General features: G+C 60.4%; 4 protein-coding genes across 13 annotated transcripts; 2 read left to right on the top strand and 2 right to left on the bottom strand.

The window, feature by feature from the left end:
• Positions 1–216: 216 nt before the first annotated feature.
• SACK1E (scaffolding CK1 anchoring protein E) lies at positions 217–10098 on the bottom strand. The gene is made up of 5 exons (XM_006745366.2): positions 7743–10098; positions 6554–6721; positions 6055–6179; positions 2495–2939; positions 217–1022 (listed from the first exon to the last, which is right to left on the bottom strand). Exons 1-5 carry the CDS (start codon positions 8214–8216, stop codon positions 747–749), a joined length of 1488 nt encoding a protein of 495 aa, XP_006745429.2. The 5' UTR covers positions 8217–10098; the 3' UTR covers positions 217–746.
• SPACA4 (sperm acrosome associated 4) lies at positions 3753–4490 on the top strand. Its single transcript, XM_006745365.3, has one exon. The coding sequence runs from the start codon at positions 4064–4066 to the stop codon at positions 4442–4444; it is 381 nt and encodes a 126-aa protein (XP_006745428.1). The 5' UTR covers positions 3753–4063; the 3' UTR covers positions 4445–4490.
• Positions 10099–10163: 65 nt separating the features above from the next.
• On the bottom strand, positions 10164–14131 carry RPL18 (ribosomal protein L18). Its single transcript, XM_006745364.3, has 7 exons — positions 13973–14131; positions 12725–12811; positions 12291–12398; positions 11558–11656; positions 10863–10986; positions 10711–10780; positions 10164–10277 (listed from the first exon to the last, which is right to left on the bottom strand). Exons 1-7 carry the CDS (start codon positions 13973–13975, stop codon positions 10202–10204), a joined length of 567 nt encoding a protein of 188 aa, XP_006745427.1. The 5' UTR covers positions 13976–14131; the 3' UTR covers positions 10164–10201.
• Positions 14132–14257: 126 nt separating this feature from the next.
• On the top strand, positions 14258–22732 carry SPHK2 (sphingosine kinase 2). 10 transcript variants are annotated; one of them, XM_031041341.2, is made up of 7 exons: positions 14258–14394; positions 15298–15540; positions 18833–19127; positions 20022–20171; positions 20298–20392; positions 20483–20598; positions 21004–22732. In XM_031041341.2, the coding sequence occupies exons 2-7, from the start codon at positions 15502–15504 to the stop codon at positions 22097–22099; spliced, it is 1791 nt and encodes a 596-aa protein (XP_030897201.1). In that variant the 5' UTR covers positions 14258–14394; positions 15298–15501; the 3' UTR covers positions 22100–22732. The 10 variants fall into 10 exon arrangements, with proteins under 10 accessions (XP_030897201.1, XP_030897203.1, XP_006745424.1 ...); XM_006745361.3 differs by having other exon boundaries at positions 14259–14394; positions 18653–19127; XM_031041336.2 differs by having other exon boundaries at positions 14259–14394; positions 15386–15540; positions 18653–19127.
• The last annotated feature ends 138 nt before the right edge of the window (positions 22733–22870 follow it).

Here is a 22870-nt window from a genome sequence, read left to right on the forward strand (position 1 = left end):
AGACGAGGTCTTCTTCCCCACCCCGCACGCCAGTGGGGTCGGTGACTCAGAAGCCCCTGCCGGAGGCGAAGGTGCTGCGGGAAGGCAAGCGCTGAGCACCTGCCTCCCCTCAGGGCCGGGGCGCTGCGGCGAGGCCCTCCTGGGTGTGAGGGAGGAGGGGGCCAGAACTGCATTCCTGGGTCTTCTGCTAGGCTGTGGAACTGCAAGGTTCTGGCATCAAGCAGCTTTATTCTGAGCAGAGGTAAAGGGAGACCCCAGCAACTCAGCGCTTAGCACCCGCAAAACAGTCCCAGCCCCCCTGGCCCTGACCCCCACCAATTTCCAGGCCCTCATTATTCAGCCCCACTCCCTTGATTGGATTCTGTCCTCTCCCTTGCCAAGCTGTTTCCCCACAGCTCCTGAGCGTGGTGGGTACCGGAAGCTGCCCCACTTTGTCCCACGGACTCCCCACCTTCACCCCACACAATTCCAGCACCCGGGCCATTCAGCCAGGCCAGTCCACAGAGAAGTAGGATATGCTGTTCTAGGATCCCAGCTACTCGAGACTTTCTGCCCATTTCCTAAACTGTGACACTGGCCTCTAGAGTGAGCACTGGGCTTGCCCAGGTTCTAGAACAAAGAGAAAAAAATCCCTTCCGATTTCCAGACAGATACCCAGGCCAGAAGCCTTGTCCACGCCTCGACTCGGAGGCAGGGGGCTTGGAGCTGCCGGTCGAGAGGCCGGCCCCATGCAGCTTTGGCTCCTGTCACGGTCGCCCCTTGAGTCCTGCCTGGGCGGCCCGGTCTGGCTGCTGGAAGCCTCGGGGTCCCAGGAGTTTGGAGGCAGCATCTTCACCAAACCTCCTTCTGGTCGGGGACAGATAGCGGAGGCGGCGTGCAGGGAGAAGGGGCAGGGGGCCGCCCCGGGGCTGGGACCGGCCCAGAGGACGGGCTTCTGTCTCACCCCTGGGAACCCCTCCGGTGCCCCGCTGCCTCATCAGGGCCTTGGCTGGGGTGTCCTTGGAGTCCCAGGACTTCTTGAGCTGTGGAGGGAAAGAGAGGGAGGTGAGAGAAGGCTTGGGGGACTGAGTCCAGGAAGGGTGTGTGTGTGTGTGTGTGTGTGTGTGTGTGTGTGACTCTCAGGGGAGGTGAGAAGGCCCCTGAGCCTCCAGAATGGGGAAGGGAAGTTATCCGGGAGGCCTGGGGCCCCCAGACCCTCAGAGGGCCAGCTGCTGTGTTCCCCCCTGCAGCTTTGCAGTTGGGGAGGAACAGGAAGCTGTCAGCAACTGCCTGGGGGGAGCAAATATTTGCCAAGGGAGGTGATGGTGGGTGAGGGCGGCTCAGGACCGGGTGGAGGCGAGAGGACCTTGCCCCTGCGCTGCCCATCCCCCTTCCCCCCTGGCCTGGAACTGAGGGAGGCGATTCCTGGGACATTTCTCCCTCACCCTCGGAAAAGGTCCCCACTAGGTCCCACGTAGCAGATGGGGAAACTGAGCCCGAGAGGGGCACAGGTCACAGAGAACCTGTACCCCGGGTCTGCCGGCACGCAGGGCGAGGCCGCCTGCTTGTCCCACATGGCTCTGCTCTCACCCTGTCGACAGCCCACTTTACAGCTGAGGGCACGGAGGCTCCGCCCAGGGTCCCAGAGAATTAGGGCGGGCTCCATGGGAACCCCAGCGTCTCAGCAGCCGAGAGGAGGGGCACAGAGACCCCTTGGAGCTCGCCAAACCCCCTCCGCAACACCCGGACGACGCTCGAATCCGGGAAGCCAGGGGCAGAGCGTTTAAAAGCTGCACCGGTGAGGCCACGAGGGCCGAGTTCTGATCGCTCCCTCGTGCCTCAGTTTCCTCATCTGTGAAACGGGTGGGCGGAGGCTCGTAACAACAGCTACCTCAGAGGGTTTTGGCAAAGATCCAATTCAACCACCTCTGTGAGAGCCCCTGGCATGTGGCACGGTGCCCACAAGAGATGGTGGTTTTGACCTTGGGCAAGTTACTTGACCTCTCCGAGCCTCAGCTTTCCCATCTGTGACCACGAGTGAGAAAAGAGAATTACCTCACTGACCTGGGATGAGGATGTCGCGAAAGAAATACAAATAAATTCCACCGTGGGGATTTATTGTAATGCTTAATGTTCTAGTTAGTTCATCCTCCCCTCACTGACTCCTCCTTCCCACCAAACCGAGACTGGGGACAACTGCTGCACCCATTCGCTAGATGAGAACACGGAGGGTTCAGAGAAGGCAGATGTCTGCCCGGCTCTCCCCATTAGTGGGTCATGCCAGGATTTGCACCCAGGGTGGCTCTCGGGGTCCCTGCCCCCAGCCACCCAGCACTCCCCTGCCCAGCACGCAGTAGGACTATAGGAAATGGTCGCTGGGATCATGAACTCAGGTGGGCGCTTTTGCTTACCCCACCTCCACCCCCAGCCCCGGCCTGGGGCCAGGCACAGAGTAGGCCCTCAGCTGCCCCATCCCCTTCCTCTTGTTTCTCCGAGGCCAGCCACCAGCTCTCACCTCACTGTCACCGTCGCTGGAGCCGGACAGCTGGGACAGGCGACTCAGGTCCCACAGGGAGCGGCTGGGCCGGGCCGGGGTGCTGCTGGGAGTCCGGGCGCGCTGGACACTCCTCAGGATGTCGCTCAGCGCCGGCCCTGGGGCGGCCGGGGTCTCCTGCCTGTCCCCCTCAAAGACCCGGCAGGCAGCCAAGCGTCGGGCCAGTGGGCCGTCGGGTGGCGGCGGTGACATGGGGGCCACAGAGCGGCGGCGGGCCACGCGGTGGGGGTTGTGAGCCAGCTGCAACCCCCCCAAGGTGCTGACGAAGGGGCCCCGGGTGGGTGAGGACGGGAGCGGCCAGGAGGCCGCATACAGTGTCCGGAACTCTCGGCTGAAGGCATCGGCAATCTCGCCGGTCAGCAGGGTCACCAGACCGCGGTGCAGGCGAGAGTCGCTCCACGTGAAGCTGAGGGGCACGCAGTGAGGGGTCAGGATCTCCGTGCCGCCCCAGGGAACCCGGCCTGGACCCCATTACCGGTCCCCACCTGGTCCCAGGGCAGGCTGTGTGACCTCGGGCAGGTCCTGCAACCTCTCTGGCTTCAACATCCCCCTCGGTAGAATGAGAACCACCTAGGTACCTACCCGAGGGCTGATGTGACAACAAGTTAAGATACTTAAATTATCATCTGGAAGCCGGCCTGAGCTTATACCGGGACGCTGCCCCATCCCCAGCAAAGGAGGCATCAGTGCCTCAGTTTCCCTCTCTGAAAAGAGGTGGGATTAGTCTTCTGACTCCCACAAGGCCTGTCTTAAGACTCAGCTGCTTCCTATGTAATGACTGCCACTTATTAAACACTTGCCGCGTGGCGGGCTCTGGATGTGCCTGCTCCGAGCCTCAGTTTGCTCATCTGCGATACGGAGCTAAGATGGAGGAAGATTGGAAAGAGAGGACAAAGGGTTGAGCTGCCTGCATGGCGCCCGGCCCGCGCCCAGCTGGCTGTGCAGAGCAGGTCCCCTACGGTCCTGTCATCACAGTGCTGGTATTTAAAGCATCTAGCTTTAAGGTCTGGGCACACAGCAGGTGCTCTTGGGAATTAAATGAACCTGGGCTGTCATCCTGGCTCTGGGGACCTTGGCCACGTCACCTTCCCTTCCTGAGCCTTCGTTTGCCCATCTGAAAAATGGGCCCAGCGCCCGGAGAACTGATGCATCAGCCACCAGGATGGTGAGTGTTGGTCCAAGCGTCCTTACCTTGGCGGGGTGGCAGCGTCCTCGCCCCCTGGCAGGTTGGCGGGCCCGTCTGCCCGCAGATTGTGACACCCCTCCCCCCACCCGTGACCTCACCCCTGGAGTGGCCAGTGGGAGCCCCGAGGGCTCTGTGAGGTCACCCCATTCCACTCCACAAAGAGTGCACGGAGCTCCCACGAGGGACGCGGGGCGTTGGGAACCGAGGACCGTCCGAGCGCTGACCCTGGGAGGCCCAGACCAGGGGCAAAAGTCTCGCGGGCCTCAGGAGCGTCATTCAGCAGTTCCGGGAGGCCCAGGAAGCCCACGGCCTGGCTTGGGCACCGTCCCCGCCGCCAGGCCACCATGGTCCTCGGCTGGCTGTTGCTTCTGGTAATGGCTCTGCCCCTGGGCACCACGGGCACCAAGGACTGCGTGTTCTGTGAGCTGACCGACTCCAAGCAGTGCCCGGGCATCCACATGCGCTGTGGCGATGATGAGGACTGCTTCACGGGCCAAGGGGTGGCCCCGGGCCTCGGCCCTGTCCTCAACAAAGGCTGCCTGGTGTCCACGTCCTGCGGCCACGAGGAGCTGGTCACCTACATGGGCGTCACCTACACGCTCACCTCCACCTGCTGCTACGGCCACATGTGTAATGGGGCCCCCAATCCCACGGGCAGCCAGACGGAAGGGGTCGCCGCCGGCCTGGCACTGGGCATGCTGCAGCTGCTCCCATATCTGCTGTGACCAACCCGAAGGGCAGGGCCCGGGACTGGTGTCCTGGCTCCGCTGCGCCCCGAGCCCCCCCGCCTCCCCCCCTCCCCCCCATTAAATGGCCAGAGGCCCTGGACAACCTCGTGTGGCCCCGGCTTCCTCCATTCCAGGGCTGTCCCCCCGGAGCCCAGGGCTCGGCGAAGCATCCTCAGGCCTGACTCAGTGGTGGGGAGCCAAGCTCGGTGGGTTTGGCTGGACCCCTCTACTGTATTTCATGGGTTCTAAGACGCATATCTTTTCACTTGTCTATCAGGATGCTTCTTTTCGTCGGTGGCACCTTAGAGTCGATGAAATATGGTTAAAATGAGCAATGACGACAATAAACGATAGCTAACGTTTACGGAGCGCTGCTTCTGTTACGTGCCAGGGCACCTTGATCTCGCTGAACCCCCAAACAAAGCCGGGAGGGACGGTAGACGCGCTCCAAGACAGCCCCCGTCTCCACGGTAGTGATTCCCCCAAGTGTGGTCCCCAGACTGGCAGCACCGGCATTGGCCGGGAGCTAGCTAGAAATGCCAATTCTCAGGCCCCATCCCCAGCTGGCTGAGTGGGAGCAGTGGGGGGGGGGGGATGGGGGAGGGGAGGCGCCCGAAATCTGTGTTTTTAAGGAGTCCTCCAGGTGATTCAGACAGCAGGCAAGCCCAAGATTGAAAACCGCCAGTGGAGAGCGCTGGTAATCCCCTGGGCACGTCCGCCCCCCACCCCCAGGGGACAGTTGGCAATGTCTGCAGACACTTTTGGTTGTCCTAATAGGGGAAGGGGGCGTTGCTCCTGACATCATACAGGGTGGAGAGACCAGAGATTCGGTGCAGCCTCCTAAGATGCCCAAAGAAGCTCCCCCAGCACAGAACCATCCGGCCCCAAATGTGAGTAGCACCTCTGTCGAGAAACCCTGCTCTAGAGGCACTAACCGTATCATCCCGCTCTGTAGAGGAGGAAGGGAAGCACAGAGAGGTGAATTCAGCTGCCCAAAGTCACACAGCCTGTAGCCGGGCCACCTGACCCGGGAGTCTGCGTGCCTGCCCCGCACCCTCCCACGCTATGACCCTATGAGGCAGGTCTGTTAGTAATTCACCCTTTCCAGATGGGGAAACTGAGGTACGGAGCAGGGGAGGCACTGGCCCAGTGTGTCACAGAGCTGAGAAGTTGAGGAGCCAGGATCCAGGGTGGGTCAGACCCCAAGGACAGGAGAGGAGGGACTCGAGCCAGTCCGAGGGCCAGGTCCTTTGCATACCAACTCTTATTTCTTTATAGATGCTTAGAAAGGTGGAGTTAACTCAAGGCAGAGCTAGGACCCCAATCCAGGTTGTCCTGGTTTTGAAACCCACACACAAACTGTGGGCCCTGTTTCCCAGATGAGGAGACACAGGGTCGAAGAGATGACCCCCGCCCAGGCCACTAAGCTGGGCAGGCCTGGCTCATCCCCAAACGAGGGGCTCTGCCCCTCAGTACCTCCTCTACCAGTGAGGGTGTTTAGACCCATTTCACAGACCAGGAAAGAGAGGCTGGTAAAAAGGGACGCCGACTGCTCTACTGAGAGTTGGGGACAGGACACCGCGTGGTGGGGGAGGGGGCAGCCGCACCTGTAGGATCCGGAGATGACCCTATGGCCATCCAGCAGCACAAACTTCTCCCGCACACTTCCGCTCACCTGCCGTCGCCATCGGCTCTGGAAACTGCAGCCCCGCACAACACGGATATCTAGGTTCTGGAGTAGAGGGGGCACACCCTAGCTTGGGCCAACCCCGCACACCTCCACTCACTGCCCGGGGCTTGGTGGCGGGGGGATCCCTCCAGGCTGGTTAGGACCCGGATGGCCCAAGGCTCTGTAGAAAAGTCTGTCCCAGCTTCTCCAGAGCTACCAACATTGGGCTTTGGGGGTCTCTTGGAGATAGCCCTAACTCAGAGGGACCCCGTGGGAAGGCCCACCTCTAACTCCCCCAATGCCATGGGCATCAGATCTCAGAGGACCTCTCAGATGGCATCCACCTCGATGAGCTAGGACGCTGTGGAGGGGTCTGCCCCCCGCTGGTCCCAGCGCCAGGAGAATCAGGACTCGGGTCCCGCCTGCCAGGCTCCTACCTCGGTGGCCCAGGGGTTCACCCGCAGCTGCTGGGCCAGCGTCAGGAAGGCAGGCAGCTGCTGGTGGTCCAGGAGCAGGTAGACAGGCACCCAGCGGTGTGTCGCGGCATCGACCAGGTCCAAAAGCAGGTCTGGGTCAGTGAAGATGTCCATGACCACGGCCACTAGCTGGGGGATGGGGAGAGGGGCTGTGGATGGAGCCTGGAGCTCCGGGGACAGTCAGGGGCTGGGGCCCTGGGGGTGGGAGTTTAAAGGCCCGGCCTCGACGAGTCATTCAGGGGGGCTGCGGGAGAGACCCCCAGACATGCCCTGCTGTGCATACAGCACCTACATGTGAATGAGGAAAAAACCGCCCTTCCTGGAGACCAAGGACTCTACTGCTGGAAAACTCATCATAATCACATCTGCAATGGCGAACAGTGTCCCGTGCGCTGTGACACTGCATGGTGGCCCTGCTCCAGGGCTCAGCGGGCTGGGTCCTTGGAGGTGCCCTGGATACCGGGGGGCGGGGAGGGGGGCAGGATGATCTGCTTGGTCATGCAGCGGGAGCTCTGGGGACTGGGGGAGCTGCCGAAGGCCTGGATCTTGCAGGCAGAAACATGTAGCAGAGAGGACTCCTGACCCACTGGCCAGACAGCCTTGGTTCAAATCCCCACTCGGCCACTTACCGGTGAGAGACTTAACCTCCCGTGCCTCAGTTTCCCCATCTCTCCTCACTCGGTATAGTAAGTCCCAACCTCCCAGGACCCTCCTGGCAATTATAAATGTTAACCCGTGTAAGCACTTAGCACGGGAGCTGGCAGGCGCAAAGCTGTCAGATAAAGAACATGCTCTCCAGGGGGCTGTAGGGGAGACATCTGGACCCTCCGTGGGAGGGAGGATGGAGACACCTACCCTAGGGGTGGGGTGGGGTGCGGTGCGGTAGATGACTGAGACCAAGGGGTCATAATTAGGTCCAAGGGGCATGGATGCCCAGGGGGACCCAGGCCTTGGAGAGAGGGTGAGGATGAGGTCTGGGGGATGTGGACCCCTGGGTCCTGAGGGCTGCGAGGTGTGGACTCAGGAGTCCCAGGAGGGCATGGGTGAGACACCCGGGCCCCAGGGGATGCGCCACTCCCAGGTCCGGGAGCTGGTTTGTGAGGATGTCTGGGTCTGGGGAGTGGACACCAGGCCCCCCTGAGACCCCCACCTTGCAGGCGGCCTGGATTTCCTGGCGCACCAGCTCCTTGAGGGGCGGGTGGCCCTCGTCGGGGGGCTGGGTGTACAGCTGTGCCCGGGTGATTCCCTTCCAGGTTGGGTCCTCTGGCCAGCCCAGCCGCAGCGTGGGCGCCAGCTCGTCTGACCGTCCAGGCCAGTAAGTCAGGCTGCCCGAGGCCCCATCGGTGGCAGGGGCTCCCTCTGCTGCCCTGCTGGGCGGCTGCTTGGATGCGGTCCAGTCCTCAGCCGCCGCTGCCAGGCTCTGGAGCTCTTCCGCGCTCAGGAAGGGCCGCAGGCCCTCGCGCTGCACGCAGGCCTCGAACGCCTCGGCGCCCTTGCTCAGCAGAGCCTCCAGCGCCAGCCGCTGGCCCTCGGAATACAGGAAGCCGGGGCTGGCCTCGGTCAAGGGCAGCCCCCCGGCCCCCGACTCCTCTCCTTCCAGCGCCGCCAGCTGGGAGGCTGCCATTGGGCTGCTCGGGTGGGAGGACCGTCAGGCTGGGTGTCTGAGGATGCTGCCGTCTCTGGGGGACTGACCATCTGGGGGTCTCCTGCCAGGCAGACTCTCTGCGGCCGGCCGAGGCTTCCAGGGCCGCTCCGTGAAGGTCCCTGGGTCCCTGGCTCCCCGTCCTGACAATCACACTGTCCAGGGCATGGGCTGCTCAGACGGACCAGCCGCCTGCCTCCAGCCACCACAGTGACAGGCTGGTCATCTGAACTTCTGGCCGGCTGTCGCGGGCGGTCCTGCGTGTGTGTCAGGCTGACCCCCCGACTCCGTCCCCGGCTGTGTGACCCATCAGCTGCTCCTCTGTGCACTTCAATTTCCAGCCTCCTGGCCCCTGGCGGCCCCAACGGACCCTCTCGCTGGTTCGGTCTCGGTCAGGCTGAAGGCCCAGCTGGCCTGGCCAGAGGTCCGGCTGACCGGCCAACCATCTCCCAGGTAACAGCCACAGGCTGTCTGCCTGTCTCCTACCACCCGACTGTCCCTAACTAAAGGTAAAGTAGGCTATTTGCCCCTGACCGATAGCACATCCAACTGACCCTCTCCAGCCGGCTTTTTGATTATTTGGCAGACATCAACTGCTTCCAGCTAACAAGGTCGGCATCTGGCCACCCGGTGGAGCACCCCACCGTGTCCAGGGGAATGTTTTTCCTGCCGACGGGTGGCTGGCTCACCGGCTCTCACTGACTGACCATCCCAGGCACCTCCCCTTCGGACCTGCTCTCTCGGTTTGGGAAGAATGGGCTCCCACCCGAAGTCTGGGCATCACCCTTCCCCAGCCAGGGAATGAGATCTCAGTCTCTGTCGCTTGGGGACTCTGCCCCGGGGGTGTCACACCCACTTGGGCTTAGCTATAGTGGAGGATACACTCCACAGGGGCTTGCATCACCATGGAACCGGCCCATGACCTCAGCAGCCCATCGAGATGAAGGGCCTGACTAGCCACTGTTCCTTGGACTGGCTGCCCTGGACTGTCTCCTAGCCAGAATTGTCTTGGGCTGCCCTCTCATCTATGCTGATCCCTGGCCATCCCACGATCTCCTGCTAGCTGACCATCCATCCACCTACTCCTGGCCAAGGAGCACCCTTTGAGGCTCCTGACCCAACCTCTGGCCTATGGACCCCTGATCCCTGCAAACCAGCAGCCCTTCCTTCCAATCGCACACCCAGACGGCTTCCTTCCTCCACACCACAGCAACAAGGCCTACAAAGAGAAGAGGAATAAAACCGGGGCTCCCTCTCACCCCATCCAGTTCCCCCAACTTGTCCAGACCCCCATCCCCTTTCCCTCGTCTTGCCTTTTTGGAGGTCGGAATACGGGTCTGGAGACCTCCTGCTTTTATTTCTGCTCTTCTTCCTGCCGTCTGGCCTCATTCATCAGGTTTTAGCCTGGGCTCTGGGGAACCCAGCCCCTTGTGTAAACAGAGGAGGGCCCACAAGGCAGGTGCCTTTCGCAGGTACGGGAAGGCCCCAACACAGGGAACACACTCATCGGGTTACGGGCCCAGGGCCCAATGGCCTGCCAGACTCAAGAGGGAGAGGAGCAACTCACCTGTTCCCAAGGATCCCTCCCCCACCGCAGTCCCATCCCCTATGCGCTTCCCGGTCCACACCCCACCCACCATCCCTAGCCAGGAGCAGCAGGTGTGGCTAATCCGGGGGAGGGAACAGGCGTGGAAACACCTGTCACCTGGATTAAGGGGGTGGGATTTTGGTCATAGGGGGCCCGCCAAGGGTCCAACAGTGCAAGTTCCACTAGCACGCTAGAGGGCGCCTGCAGGTAGAGCCGGACTCCGTGAGGGAAGGGCCCTTCCCTGCCTGGTCTCCATGGAGATAGGCACCAGAGTCCTACTCCCAGACTGGGCCTAAGGCTCCAATCCCCTCCCGTCCCCCAGAAACACACAAAGGACCATCAACATTCAAAATCTTTAATAACAAGGCAGGATCTGGGGTTAGTTTTTGTAGCCTCGGCTGGCCCTGCGGCCTCTGGCGCGCTCGAACTTCCGGCCCTTGGATCTCACGTAGGGTCTGTGAGGAGGGAGAGGAGAGTGAGAGCATGCCAACGCTGCAGTCTCGGACGGGTGCAAGCTGAGGATGCCTGAGCAGCGCGCTGCGTGCTCTAACAGAGCAGCATAGGAACACGGCAGGGGGGACACTGAGCAGGCTGCTGGAAAAGCCGGGCAGGGCAAGACGCAGGCTCCGTGTGGGAGATGCAGACTCCGGCCGGCACAGGCCCTGAACATTTATATGGCTGGCCGTGCAGAGATCTCAGCAACAGGGAAGAACAGCTTTAAGCCAAGTCTTGAGGAAAAAGCGGGGAAGACGAGGTGGAGAGTTCTAGGGAGGGCTGGGGCTGGACTAGCATGAGAAACAGAGGGGCCGGAAGCATGGCAAAGCCCAGACCCACAGGGTGGGGTCCAGGGAAACGCCAGGGCCAGATGGCAGGGCTGGGGATACTCACTTGGTGTGGCTGTGCGGGGTTCCCGGGGCCTTGCCGAAATGCCTGTACACCTCTCGGCCCTTGCGTGGACCTGGGAAGGGGAAGGGAAAGCTGGGATCAGGCAGGGACCCAGCTCCAAAAAGTCGCCATGAGAGTCACTGAACATCACTCACCAGAGAGCAAGACGGTGCCACAGCCCTTGGGGGAGTCTAGGGCCAACTGGTCGAAGGTGAGGATCTTGCCTCCAGCCTTGAGGATGCGGCTCCGGGCACGGCTGCTCACACGCAGCGCGCACACCTGGGGGACACACGGGACAGGCACCGTCGGACTCCCCCCCGACAGCCACCCAGGGGCTGCTGGGTATTCCTCTCCATGGCTTTGGCCCAGCAGAGGCAGCTGGCTGTTTGCAGAGCCGCGACCACCACCACTAGAGAGAGCTTCCCCAGTTGACAATAGCAATCCTTACCAATTTACATCTAAAACCTCCTTTAAGACTGCAACAACCTGAACTCATCACGGATAAGGAAACGGAGGCATTAAAAAGACCCATGACTTTAGTCCACAGGCCATAAACCGGCCGAAAAATCTAGATTTGAAGACAAGCTATAAGGCTCAAAAACCAGCACCACCATCAGGGTCTTGCCCGGCGACACCCACCATGGCTAACGCCATGGACAACCCCCCTTCAATCCTAAAAGCCACCCAGACCGGTAGGTGGGATGCCTGCCTCACCCAGAGCAGAGAGGAGACTGGGAAGGCATCCCAAGCCTCGTGGCACCTCTGACAGAGGTCATCAGCAGAGCGAGGACACGAGCCAGGTCTGGGCTCTTGCCCACCCACCATGCTCCTGAGCCCCCTCCACACTCACCTTCAGTTTGGGCACCTCCTGGACACGCACGTCGTCGGTTATGGTCCCTACAACCACAGCTGTTTTGTTCTCCCGGCCAGGCAGCTTCATCTTCCGGATCTTTGAGGGAAGAACAAATGCAAACAAAAAAGCTCCTCCTGGTGTTTACTTATTTTTAAATATTTCACTTATCTATTCATAAGTAAAAGAAAGAGGGGGAGAAGCAGGCTCCCCGCGGAGCAGGGAGCCTGATGCGGGACCCAATCCCAGGACCCCGGGATCACGACCTGAGCTGAAGGCAGACACCTCACCAACTGAGCCACCCAGGCGCCCGCTCCTTCTGGTGTTTAAATCCAACCCCACTGTGTCAGGCATCCCAAGGATGGAGACAGTTGGGCCCTGAAGGGGATAAACCCACCCAGGCCTCGCCTCTCAACCAGTCCAGGCCTAATCTCGGGTCCAGCCGGGGAAAAAACCCTGGAGACAAAATGCACAGGCCCTTCAACAGGTCTCTCCTTCAAGACAACTTAGAACGTGTTAAGACGTGCCTCACGTGACTTGAAACCACTACAACCACCACTTCACCGTGAGATAAACCCAAGCCACTCAAATACCCACCGCTGTTCAGCTACAACCTAAGGTCAAGGGTCGGAGCTCTGTGCCCACCACAGGGTGAAGTAAACCAGCTGATGGCCAGGCCCCAAGCCCCCCTCCCAGAGACACAATCTAGTCATTCCCCGAATCAGCCCCTCACCATCCGGGAAAGTGACAGAGGTGGCCGGTTGGTGCGACTCATGAACAGCCTCTTCAACACGACTTGGTTAAAGGTAGAGTTGGTTCGTCTGGCCAGAAACCTGTACAGCTGGAGGGGAGAGAAAAGGATGGGAACCCAGGGTAGCCCACACCCCTCCCCCCGCAACCTTCAATTAAAGACAAAAAAGCATGGTTTGGGATAAGGTTTTTACGGCTTTCCCCCATCCCACTGAGCCCCAGAGAGCCCCCCAAATCCCCTCCCCAGCTGTATACAGCCCAGAGACTGAAACACTGAACCCCCAGAAGCCTCAGGCAGAACCACAGATGGGCGCCCGCCCCGCAGGCCCCTGGAGCAGCCTGGGGCCCAATACTAGAACGTCGGTTCTAGAAGCTGCAGTTCTGGGCGGCCCTGAGGGTCTCAGACCTCAGCCTCACCTTGACCAACAGTCTCAGGTAGATGTCCTGGCTCTTGGGCTCCTTGCGCCGAACCTTTCGGTCCTTGTTGTGGCGGATGTCAACTCCCTGCAAGGTTAAGGAAACCATGGACCCAAATCTCTTCTGGCAGATCACTCACCCCCAAAACGACTGTATTACCCATCTCCGAGGAAGAGCCAGGGCCCCAGTCTCCGAAGAGACAACAAACCCCAGGTCCACCCTGAGGAGACCCGTGAAAAGCCACTTAAATCTTCCGGGCCTCAAATGACCCCAATTTAAGAAAAATATGAATTCCACATGCAAAGCCTTCAGGACATGGCGCACAGCACCTTGAGAAGCTTCAACACGGCAGTCGCGCTCACTCAATTAAGTTTTAACTCTTTAAAAGATGTGTTTTTCAATAATATAGGCCAAAAGCAGACTCTACCTGATAACAGAGCAAAGAACCTTTATCTGGGACTTACTCCAGTACTAGAACCTTCCATGCACGACCTCCATGAGGCAGTTTCCCACTTTAGCTGAGAAAACCGAAGGAAGCCACAATTTCCACCACACCCCGGCTGCTGGCCTGAGATTGTCTAATAGGCCGTGTTAGGAACGGTAAACAACCACTGAGTTATTCGCAGCTCCCTTTTCTCCAACATTTAACGTATGCCATAATCTGATGTGTGCGTCCTACAACTTCTTCCCAAACGCGTATCTGTGACACAGTATTACCGCGGCCCCAATGCACAGACCAAAAAACTGGGCTTACCGGCAGGAAAAGCAAGATCACAGGCTGGATGGGGAGCCTGGCCGCAAAACCCAGGCACTGGACGGTGGAGACCCCCTCACCCCCACCCCGCCCCAGAACCCAACGTTCCCGGCCAGGGGAGTGACAGGTCCAGGTAGAGGAGGCAAAAGACAAGAGATCAAACATGGATGTGGGGCCAACGCCAGGGTCCGAATCCCGGCTCTGCCACTTCCTGGCATTGTGACCCCGGTCACATCACTTAACCTCCTTGCGCCTCAATTTGGTCATCTACTCAATTGGAGCTTTAATAAATAAAAGGGGACGAGAAGGGCCGGAGGCTGGTAAGACTGACCCATCCCTGGTTTTCGAGCCCCCAAAATAGTCCCCCCCCACCGCGGAAGTCGCCCCCTTCGAACTCCCCTGACATCCCTGCTCCCCTCCGGGACTCCCCCAGCCCAAGACCGCGACGGATGGCGGCGGATAGTCGAGTCCGGAGCACCTCAAAGCACGCTCACCATGATGGCTCCTCCTGCTCAGCCAGGTCCGGAAAGAGAGAACAGCGTCGGGGTGGGCGGGGAAAGCCTTCAGCGAGTGGCGCCTACGTGACGTCACACGGGCGCCGCACGGCGCTCTACTCCAGTCGAGCCTCTCTATGGCGAGTCGCAGAGCGGCCGAATGGGCGATTCCGGAATAAGTGGAGGAACAACCCACCGGGAACAAGCGATACGTCAAGGGCTGGGCGGGGGCGGGCCAGCACGTCGGGGGCCTCTCTGGCCCTACCCAGGCCCTGTTCTCGATAGTCTTCCGGAAGAAAGGCATCTGGGAGCGAGAGAGATGTCGCGCGGCGATAGGAGGCCGCGTCGCACAGTGACGCTCTGGCCCGACGCCGACGGTCTCTCTGTGGCTCCTGGAGGACCCGGCGGGCCGCGTATTGGAGGTGAGGAGGCGGAGCTGGCGGGCCTTGTCAGGACCTCGGGAAACCTCTGACCCCACGCTTCAGGCATTTCCTTATCAGGCTCACCTCTCCTGTCTCGTGCGGCGCTTCCTAGGCGCAGCCACAGCTCGGGAAGTCCTACCTGAGATCTAACCTGAGATCTTCTTGCTGCAGCCCAGTCTATAGCATTCTCTATTTCCAATTTTTATATTCGTCTTCTCCCCCTGCCCCTTCTCTGACCCCTCCTTAGCCTCTACCACTTGGGGGCTGCTTTTCCCTGCTGGAGAGATTCGAGTCGCCCAGCGCACTCTGCGTGAGGGCTTTGCACGGTACTGGAGTGCAGAGGAGGCGCACTGAAGCCCCAGGCTTGGGGTGTGGGGTGGAGAGGGAATAGGTAAAAGTCTCTTGAAAGAGAAGGGAGGAGAGACTTAGGAAATAAAGATTCAGAGGGGAGGAGGATTGGAGGCCCAGAGCGGTAGTGGACAGAGACCGAGAGTGAGGGAAATGGAGACCCAGGGGGTGACAAGGAGACCTAGAAAGAGAGGGAGGATGGAGATCTGGGGAGAAGCACAGACATAGAAAGATAGTGAGATGGGGTCTTGTCTGCTGTAACCAAATTCAAATCCTGGCCGTGCTAATTACTAACAACACTGTGACCTTGAGCAAGTCACTTAACCTCTCTGTGCCTTACTTTCCTTATCCTCAAAAAGGGGATAATAGGCTTGACACCTAGAGTATTTTCCAGCTTTACGTAAGTTAGTATAAATGCTTAAAACAATGCTTTGCATATAAGTGCTCAATACAAATTAGCCTCCATTCCTACTGTTAGCCCTTTTTGGGTAGGACCAGATGGACTGGCTGGGGCAGTGACGAAGCTGACCTGTCCCCTCTTTTCTCTTTCCTCAGGGAAGCCCTGCCCCTTTGGCCTCCAACACATCCAGCCCAGCCCGAAGTCTGCCCCTGATGCTCCTACCTTTTGACCTGTCCTCCACAGAGCCAAAGGCCAGGCCCCAACTGTGAGGCCTGACTCCTTGCCCATACCACCCTCCCATGGCCTGCCGCCCAGGACCAGGGTCTTGCTGATGGGGTAACACAGCAGAGGGCCAGCAGATGAATGGACACCTGGAAGCAGAGGAACAGCAGGATCAGGTAAGGGTCCCTCTGGAAGTTAAGATTACCACACCACGGGACACAGTTTCCTCCTTGTCTCTGTTCCCTTGCCTTGGTGACTTGGTCTCTGTCTTTGAGTCCCAGCCTGTTTGTCGGTCCAGTGTACCTGCTTTTCTTTCTCCCAAACTAAGGTGTGTGGTTCCCTGTCTCTCCTTCTTCCTGGGTTTCTGTCCCCACCCCACCCCACCCTCTCTCTGGGTATTTCTTTCTTTCTTTCTTTCTTTCTTTTTTAAAGATTTTGTTTATTTGACAGAGAGAGACACAGCGAGAGAGGGAACACAAGCAGGGAGAGTGGGAGGGGGAGAAGCAGGCTTCCCGCGGACCGGGGAGCCCGATGCGGGGCTCGATCCCAGGACCCTGGGATCATGACCTGAGCTAAAGGCAGACGCTTAACGACTGAGCCACCCAGGCGCCCCTCTCTGGGTATTTCTTTTGCTGTTGCTGCTCTGGGTTGAACACAAGGTACGTTGTTTGACAATAAAAAAACATCTTCCATTCATTGCTTTCTAGCAAATTCTGTCCCTGTCTCCTTCTGCATGTGTCTTTCTACGATTCTGTTTCTTGGTGTCCTGGTATTATTCTTGCCTTGCTTTCTTTCCGCTTCACTATGTCTTTGCCTCTCTATGTCTCTCTGTCAACATTTTTGCTGTCTCTCGGGCTCACTTCCTCTCAGCTTCTGGTCCTCCAACATTGTCTTCCTCCCTCACCCCTGGCCTAGAAGTCTCTCTCGGATACTGTTTCTCCCCATCTCTCTCCTTGTTTCTCTGTCTTGCTTGCCATGTTACTGGGTCATTTGCTGGGCAGATGTCCATGTCATGCTGCCTCCACTCTGGTTTGAGTCCAAGGTATATACTTGGTGAATTAATGAGCCTGTCCTCCCTGATTTTCATTCCAGAAGTATCTGTCTCCATCTCTATGTCCATCATTTTCTGGGTTTTCTTGTATCCTTAACCTTGCATATTCTCAATTCTATTGTCTTTGTCTCTTTGTATATATCTCTGTCTTTCTGTAACTATCTGAAAAACAGGCAGCCCTCTCTCTAAGTCTCTTACTGCCTCTGACTCTGCTTTTCTGGGTCTCTTTTATTAACTCCGTTTGCATAGCTCTGGGTTTTGGTGACGTGTTAGGGTCAGTCTCTATCGGCAACTGAAAGTCTCCTCCCTCCTGCCTCTTTTAAAAACTCAATGGATGGGGCAGGGCTACCAATTGCCCTCCACAAAGATGGCGTCAGCGGCGCTGTCTGTGGGGTCGTGACGCTTCCTCTGCTGCGCGCGTGCCCTCACTTACTATGGCAGCCGATCTCGCGAAGCGCGATGCCCCGCCCAGTTCTCAAGCTGTCCCTCGGCTGGCATCTGCGCCAAGCTCGCGAGCTGGCCGGCCCCGTCCCCCGCGCGCTCTCACTGGCGCGGCTCAGGCCGGCCGCGCGCCCATTGGCTGAGCGGATGCACACCCTCCCCCCACCCCTGGGTCTGATGGGGGCGGTTGGTGCTGACTTGAGGGGCCGCCTGCAGGAGGACTCGGCGTGTGAGGAGGGTGCGGGGGTAGGGTCAGGGTCCCGAGTCTGGGGGACCGCGGGACCAAGAGGAACGGAGACGCAGGCCGGGACTGGGGTACCAGGGGGTGTGGGATGGAGATGGAAAACCAAAACCGGGACTGAGGGATCCAGAAATGGAAACCCAGGTCTGGGACTGGGTTCTGGAAATGGATGGGGATGGAGGACCGGGACCGGAGGAACCGGCGACAGAGACTCAGGCTTATGGATTGGGGGGGAACCTTTGGATGGAGACCCAGGCCCAGGTCTGGGGGTACCAGGGTGGGTGGAGAGAATGGAGACCAGGCCAGAGACTTGAGGACCTAGGGACAGAGGCTCAGGCCCAGGACAGGAGGAGATCTAGGACTCTGTATCTAAGCCTGCTCTGAGCTCAGGGATGGGGGCTCTGGTCAGTGCAAGTTTAGGGGCGGGGCCCGAGGGAGCTGCTCAGGGCTGGGGGCAGAGGTGACTTCTGAGGGTGAGTCCACAGAGGGGGTGCATCTGGGGCTGCTCTGGGCCGGGGAAGGTGAGGGGCAGGCCTGGCAGCTGGCTGGGTGGGCGGGGCGGTGGGGAACAAAGGTGAGCAGGAAGGAGGCAGAAACTGGGCAGAGGGCAGGGGGAAGGCCTCTGGGGAGGGGACCTCAGGCCCGGCTCCCACCCCCTCCCTGGAGAGCAGGCGGCCAGACGCCCAGGTCAGTGCTCGGGGTCCAGCTCTTGGCCCCTGTCCCTCGCAGGCGCCTGCATGTGGCTCCTGTAGCTCTCTGACTCCTCAGTTCCTCCATGTCACATCCCTTCTTGGTCTCTCCAGCTGTCTACACCCCTCCCTCCGGCCCCTCCTAGCTGCTCTTTCTGTCCTTTGTCTTTCTGACCCTCAGAGGTCCTCCTGGGGCCCCTACACTCTGACTCTCCTAAGTATCTCTCATCATCCTGGCTTTCATCTCATCGAAGCTGGTTGTCTGCTCTCGGAGTTTCTCTGGTTCTTAGATCGTATCCCTCTCTTTCTTTGTATCCGAGTGTCTCTCCCGTGTAACTTTCTCCATCCGGAGATGACCGTGTGCGCGCGTGTGTATGTGTGTGTTTGTGTTCTCCGTCTGTGCATGTCTCCACCATCCAGCTCTCTCTCCTCTCATACTTCTCCAAAGCCCTTATTATCCAGCATACTATATATTTGACTTCTTTCTTTTGTTTTTCTGTCTTCCTAAGAGAATATGAACTCCACAAAGGCAGGGACTTTTGTCTGTTTTGTTCCCTGCTGTGTTTGCTGGGCCTGGCACTGTGATTGGCACATAGAGGGTACTGAGTAATTATTTGGGGAATAAATGAATGAACGTTTGCATGCCTGGCTGTCCACCCTCCAGGATGCTGGCCTTCCTATACAACGGGCTTCTGCCCCGTGTCCTCAGGGTCTCCCCACACTTGTCTGAGCCTGTCTGTCTCTGATGCCCCCATCTTGCCTGTCACTGCCCCTTGTTGTCTCCTGTCCACAGGCCCTGCCCCTGCTTCTCTCTACCTGCCACAGGGGTCTTGGACTCTGACTCCTGCCCTCCTCCCTCCCCACAGAGGCCAGACCAGGAGCTGACCTGCAGCTGGGGCCACAGGCCTAGAAGCGCCCTGGACAGGGCCGAGGCCATGGCCCCCCCACCGCCGCCACCATTGGCCGCCAGCACCCCGCTCCTGCATGGCGAGTTCGGCTCCTACCCGGCCCGGGGATCCCGCTTAGCCCTCACTCTCACACCACAGGCCCTGCACATACAGCGGCTACGCCCGAAGCCCGAAGCCCGGCCCCGGGGCGGCCTGGTCCCGCTGGCCGAGGTATCAGGCTGCTGCACCCTGCGGAGCCGCAACCCCTCCGACTCGGCAGCCTACTTCTGCATCTACACCTACCCGCAGGGCCGGCGCGGGGGCCGCCGCAGAGCTGCCCGCACCTTTCGGGCCGACGGGGCAGCCACCTACGAGGAGAACCGCGCTGAGGCCCAGCGCTGGGCCACTGCCCTCATGTGTCTGCTCCGTGGACTGCCACTGCCTGGGGACGGGGGTGAGGCACTACGCAGCCGCTCTGTCCAAGGCCACCTCGGCGTCTCTGTGGATTTCCCTCTGTGGACACCTCTGTCTCTTCTCTCCTGTGTGTCTGTCTGTGATATGTCTGTCTTGGTCCGTATTGAAAGAGGGCTAGACACATGGCGATGGGCTACAGAAGGAAGAGCAACCACAGGCAGAGAAAAATGATTTGTGTCTGCTCTTCTCATAGATTTTTGTCTCTGTCCCCTCCCCCGCCTCCATGGGCCCTGACCACACAGATGAGTCAGAGGCTCCCCGTCTGGTGCGAGCAGCAGACTGAGACATGATTAGTCACCACCCAGGGTGACAGGCACTCACAGAAGTCCCCTAGGGCGTGCCAGGAGCTCAGAGGTGGCATCTAATCCAGCCTAAGGTGGGGGGGGGGTGGTGTGGAGTCAGAGAAGGCTTTTGGGCAGAGGTCCCCACCCAGGCTCCTCATTTGACACAGGAAGGTAAAGGTTCAAGGGTCCGCATCTGGTGAGCCTCCCTTGGTCTTCCAGGATCCTGCTGGCTGGTTGGGGGCCCTAAGGGATGGTGACAGTGAGGGAGCCTTGCAGTGTCGTAACCTGATCCTGGATTCCAGGTGTTTGAGGATAAAGTGGAACCCACAGGTCTCCCTCTTCCCACAAATGGGTCCAAAGGGCACTGGGATTAGACACCAAGCCCTGCCTTTGTCTCGGCCCCTCAAGAGCAGGGCGGGGCTGCACACCTGAGCCTAGGCAGCTGAAGCCCTGGAGAAAAACTGTGAATTCCCAGCAGGCCACTGTGCCAGGCCTCCAGCACCTCCACTGGGGGCTGTTTGCAGTTCCGGCTTCTGAGGTGAGGGGCCCAGGTCTGGGGCCTCTGTAGACTCCTTCCCCTCTCTTTGCAGAAATAACCCTGGAGCTGCTGCCAAGGCCACCCCGATTGCTCCTATTGGTCAATCCCTACGGGGGGCGGGGTCTGGCCTGGCAGTGGTGTAAGAACCACGTGCTGCCCATGATCTCTGAAGCCGGGCTGTCCTTCAACCTCATCCAGACAGGTAAGGGCCATGCCAGGATGGAAGTAGGGGCCCGGGGGTGCCAGGACTCCCGAGTTCTGAGTGCTGGGGAGTGGTGGCGGGGCAGAGTGGAACAGCCTGGCTCACCTCCTGGTTCCCCCACGTTAGAACGGCAGAACCACGCCCGGGAGCTGGTTCAGGGGCTGAGCCTGAGTGAGTGGGACGGCATTGTCACAGTCTCGGGAGACGGGCTGCTCTTCGAGGTAGGGCAGGGGCACCCTACCTGAGCCCTGGGGGACTCTCGAGCCTGGCGCTAGGACCAGGACCCAGATGGCCGGTGTCCCGCCCTGCAGGTGCTGAACGGACTCCTAGACCGCCCTGACTGGGAAGAAGCTGTGAAGACACCCGTGGGCATCCTCCCTTGTGGCTCAGGCAACGCCCTGGCTGGAGCTGTGAACCAGCACGGGGGGTAGGTGGGGTCCCGCCTCCGCCAGCCTGCTTACTGTGAGGGGAGGGATGAGCCCTCCTGCAACCTGGCACGTCTATCCGCACGTCTCCCCCGGGCAGTCCACGGTCAGTCAAGTCCATCAGTCTTGGCTGGGATGCTCCCCACGCCGCCCCTCCCCCCAGCTGTATCCCTAGTGCCCAGAACCGTGCCTGGCCCACAGGCGGCACTGAGTGAATGCTTATGGATGAGAGAGCGGACAGGGAACCTGGCTCAGTAGGAAGAGTCCATCCGGAGGTGGCCATGTGGTCCCCCAGCTGTCTGCACCCCCACCTTTCTGTGTCTTTCTCCTGCCACCCTGCGCTCTGGGTCTCTCACGCCACCCTGTTTACTCTTTCCCTCCCTGTCCGTCTGTCTCTGGCTGTGAAGGTTTGAACCTGCCCTGGGTGTCGACCTGCTGCTCAACTGCTCGCTGCTCCTCTGCCGGGGGGGCAGCCGCCCGCTGGACCTGCTCTCTGTGACGCTGGCCTCGGGCTCCCGCTGTTTCTCCTTCCTGTCTGTGGCCTGGGGCTTCGTGTCAGACGTGGACATCCAGAGCGAGCGCTTCAGGGCCCTGGGCAGTGCCCGCTTCACACTGGGCACGGTGCTGGGCCTTGCCACCCTGCACACCTACCGCGGACGCCTCTCCTACCTCCCTGCCGCTGTGGAACCTGCCTCCCCCACCCCTGCCCACGGCCTGCCCCGTGCCAAGTCCGAGCTGACCCTGGTCCCGGCCCCGGCCCCGGCCCCGCCTGTGACACACTCACCCCTGCATCGCTCAGTGTCTGATCTGCCTCTGCCCCTGCCCCAGCCTGCCCTGACCTCCCCTGGCTCACCTGAGCCCCTGCCCATCCTGTCCCTCAATGGGGGGGGCCCAGAGTTGGTCGGGGACTGGGGTGGGGCTGGGGATGCCCCACTGTCCCCAGACCCCTTGCTGCCCTCACCACCTAGCTCCCCTAAGGCTCTACTGTCACCCATCACCGAGGGGGTCCCAGAAATGCCAGCCTCCTCTGGGCTCCCACCTCCCACCCCTGATGCCCTGGGAGACATCGCTACCGGGGGCCCACCTGACCACCTGCTCCCACCTCTGGGCGCCCCACTGCCCCCGGGGTGGGTGACGCTTGAGGGGGACTTTGTGCTTATGTTGGCCATCTCACCCAGCCACCTGGGGGCTGACCTGGTGGCAGCTCCCCATGCGCGCTTTGACGACGGCCTGGTGCACCTCTGCTGGGTGCGCGGTGGCATCTCGCGGGCGGCGCTGCTGCGCCTTTTTCTGGCCATGGAGCGAGGCAGCCACTTCAGCCTGGGCTGCCCGCAGCTGGGCTACGCCGCGGCCCGTGCCTTTCGCCTCGAGCCTCTCACGCCTCGCGGCGTGCTCACTGTGGACGGAGAGCAAGTGGAGTATGGGCCACTGCAGGCGCAGGTGCATCCAGGCCTCGGCACCCTGCTCACTGGGCCTCCGGGCCGCCCGGGCCTGGAGCCTTGACCCTAAGGAAGCTTGCTGCCTGCCGGGGGCGGGGCCAGCATTCCGAGGAGGCGGGGCGGGGCCTAGGGGCGTGGCCTGGCTGCTAGAGTTAGGGTGAAGGCCCCACACGCAGGGACCCCTGCCCCGTCACAGGATTGCGCCGGCCCCCAGGGGACCAGAGGTAATGTGGGAAGGAGTGTGGCCCGAACTCCAGGGGGTCGGGGTCATCATGGTCACCGACAAACGGGCTGGCCCCGAGGGTAGTGCCTGACTAATGAGGGCGGAGCTCGGTCCAGACCCTCGCTTCCGGCTCGTGGGAGGCCAGGTCCGCTGAGGGCGGAGACTGTCTTACGTGTTGTCCAATGACGGGACCTGGCATGTACCGGCCGGGGAGGCCTTAGTTAATTGGCCAGTCAGGGCCCGGGTCTCGCCCTACCCACTCCGGTGCCTCCACTTAACTGGCCAATCAGCCCAGGAGGGGCAGGTTCCCCGGGGCCGACGCTCGGATTTGCACTAATGTTCCTCCCACCCCCCGCCGGTGGGGACGAGGAAACTCATTTCTCCCGTCTTCTGTCTCTTGTGCGTCCCCTGACCCCAATCTTCAAAGCAATTGAAAAGGTCTATGCAATAAAGGCAGTCGCTTCATTCCTCTCAGACCGTCGCCCCTTCTGCATCCGGCAGCCCGTGGGAGGGATCCAATTCTAGGCGCTTCCAGGAGCTCCTGCGTTTTATGGACCGAAGCCCAGACCTGCCCACAGACCGCGGCCAGTGTGACCCGAGGGCCTTGAACTG

The sequence above is a fragment of the Leptonychotes weddellii genome, chromosome 16 (assembly GCF_054177405.1).
Source record: "Leptonychotes weddellii isolate Sample4059 chromosome 16, ASM5417740v2, whole genome shotgun sequence".
In the NCBI taxonomy this organism is placed as follows: Eukaryota; Metazoa; Chordata; class Mammalia; order Carnivora; family Phocidae; genus Leptonychotes; species Leptonychotes weddellii.

What these genes read in the sequence shown, in the direction of transcription:
- SPACA4 (XM_006745365.3), top strand. Translation starts at nt 4,064, where the DNA reads ATGGTCCTCGGCTGGCTGTTGCTTCTGGTAATGGCTCTGCCCCTGGGC.
- SACK1E (XM_006745366.2), bottom strand. Translation starts at nt 8,216, where the DNA reads ATGGCAGCCTCCCAGCTGGCGGCGCTGGAAGGAGAGGAGTCGGGGGCC. An exon ending in GTCATCTCCGGATCCTACAG is followed by an intron (nt 2,940 to 6,054) that starts GTGCGGCTGCCC and finishes CGTGCCCCTCAG; the next exon opens with CTTCACGTGGAGCGACTCTC. An exon ending in CCAGCGACGGTGACAGTGAG is followed by an intron (nt 1,023 to 2,494) that starts GTGAGAGCTGGT and finishes TTCCCTCCACAG; the next exon opens with CTCAAGAAGTCCTGGGACTC.
- RPL18 (XM_006745364.3), bottom strand. An exon ending in ACCTGAGACTGTTGGTCAAG is followed by an intron (nt 12,399 to 12,724) that starts GTGAGGCTGAGG and finishes TCTCCCCTCCAG; the next exon opens with CTGTACAGGTTTCTGGCCAG. An exon ending in AGGAGGTGCCCAAACTGAAG is followed by an intron (nt 10,987 to 11,557) that starts GTGAGTGTGGAG and finishes TGTGTCCCCCAG; the next exon opens with GTGTGCGCGCTGCGTGTGAG.
- SPHK2 (XM_031041330.2), top strand. Translation starts at nt 16,746, where the DNA reads ATGGATGGGGCAGGGCTACCAATTGCCCTCCACAAAGATGGCGTCAGC. An exon ending in GCCACTGCCTGGGGACGGGG is followed by an intron (nt 19,128 to 20,021) that starts GTGAGGCACTAC and finishes CTCTCTTTGCAG; the next exon opens with AAATAACCCTGGAGCTGCTG. An exon ending in CTTCAACCTCATCCAGACAG is followed by an intron (nt 20,172 to 20,297) that starts GTAAGGGCCATG and finishes CCCCCACGTTAG; the next exon opens with AACGGCAGAACCACGCCCGG.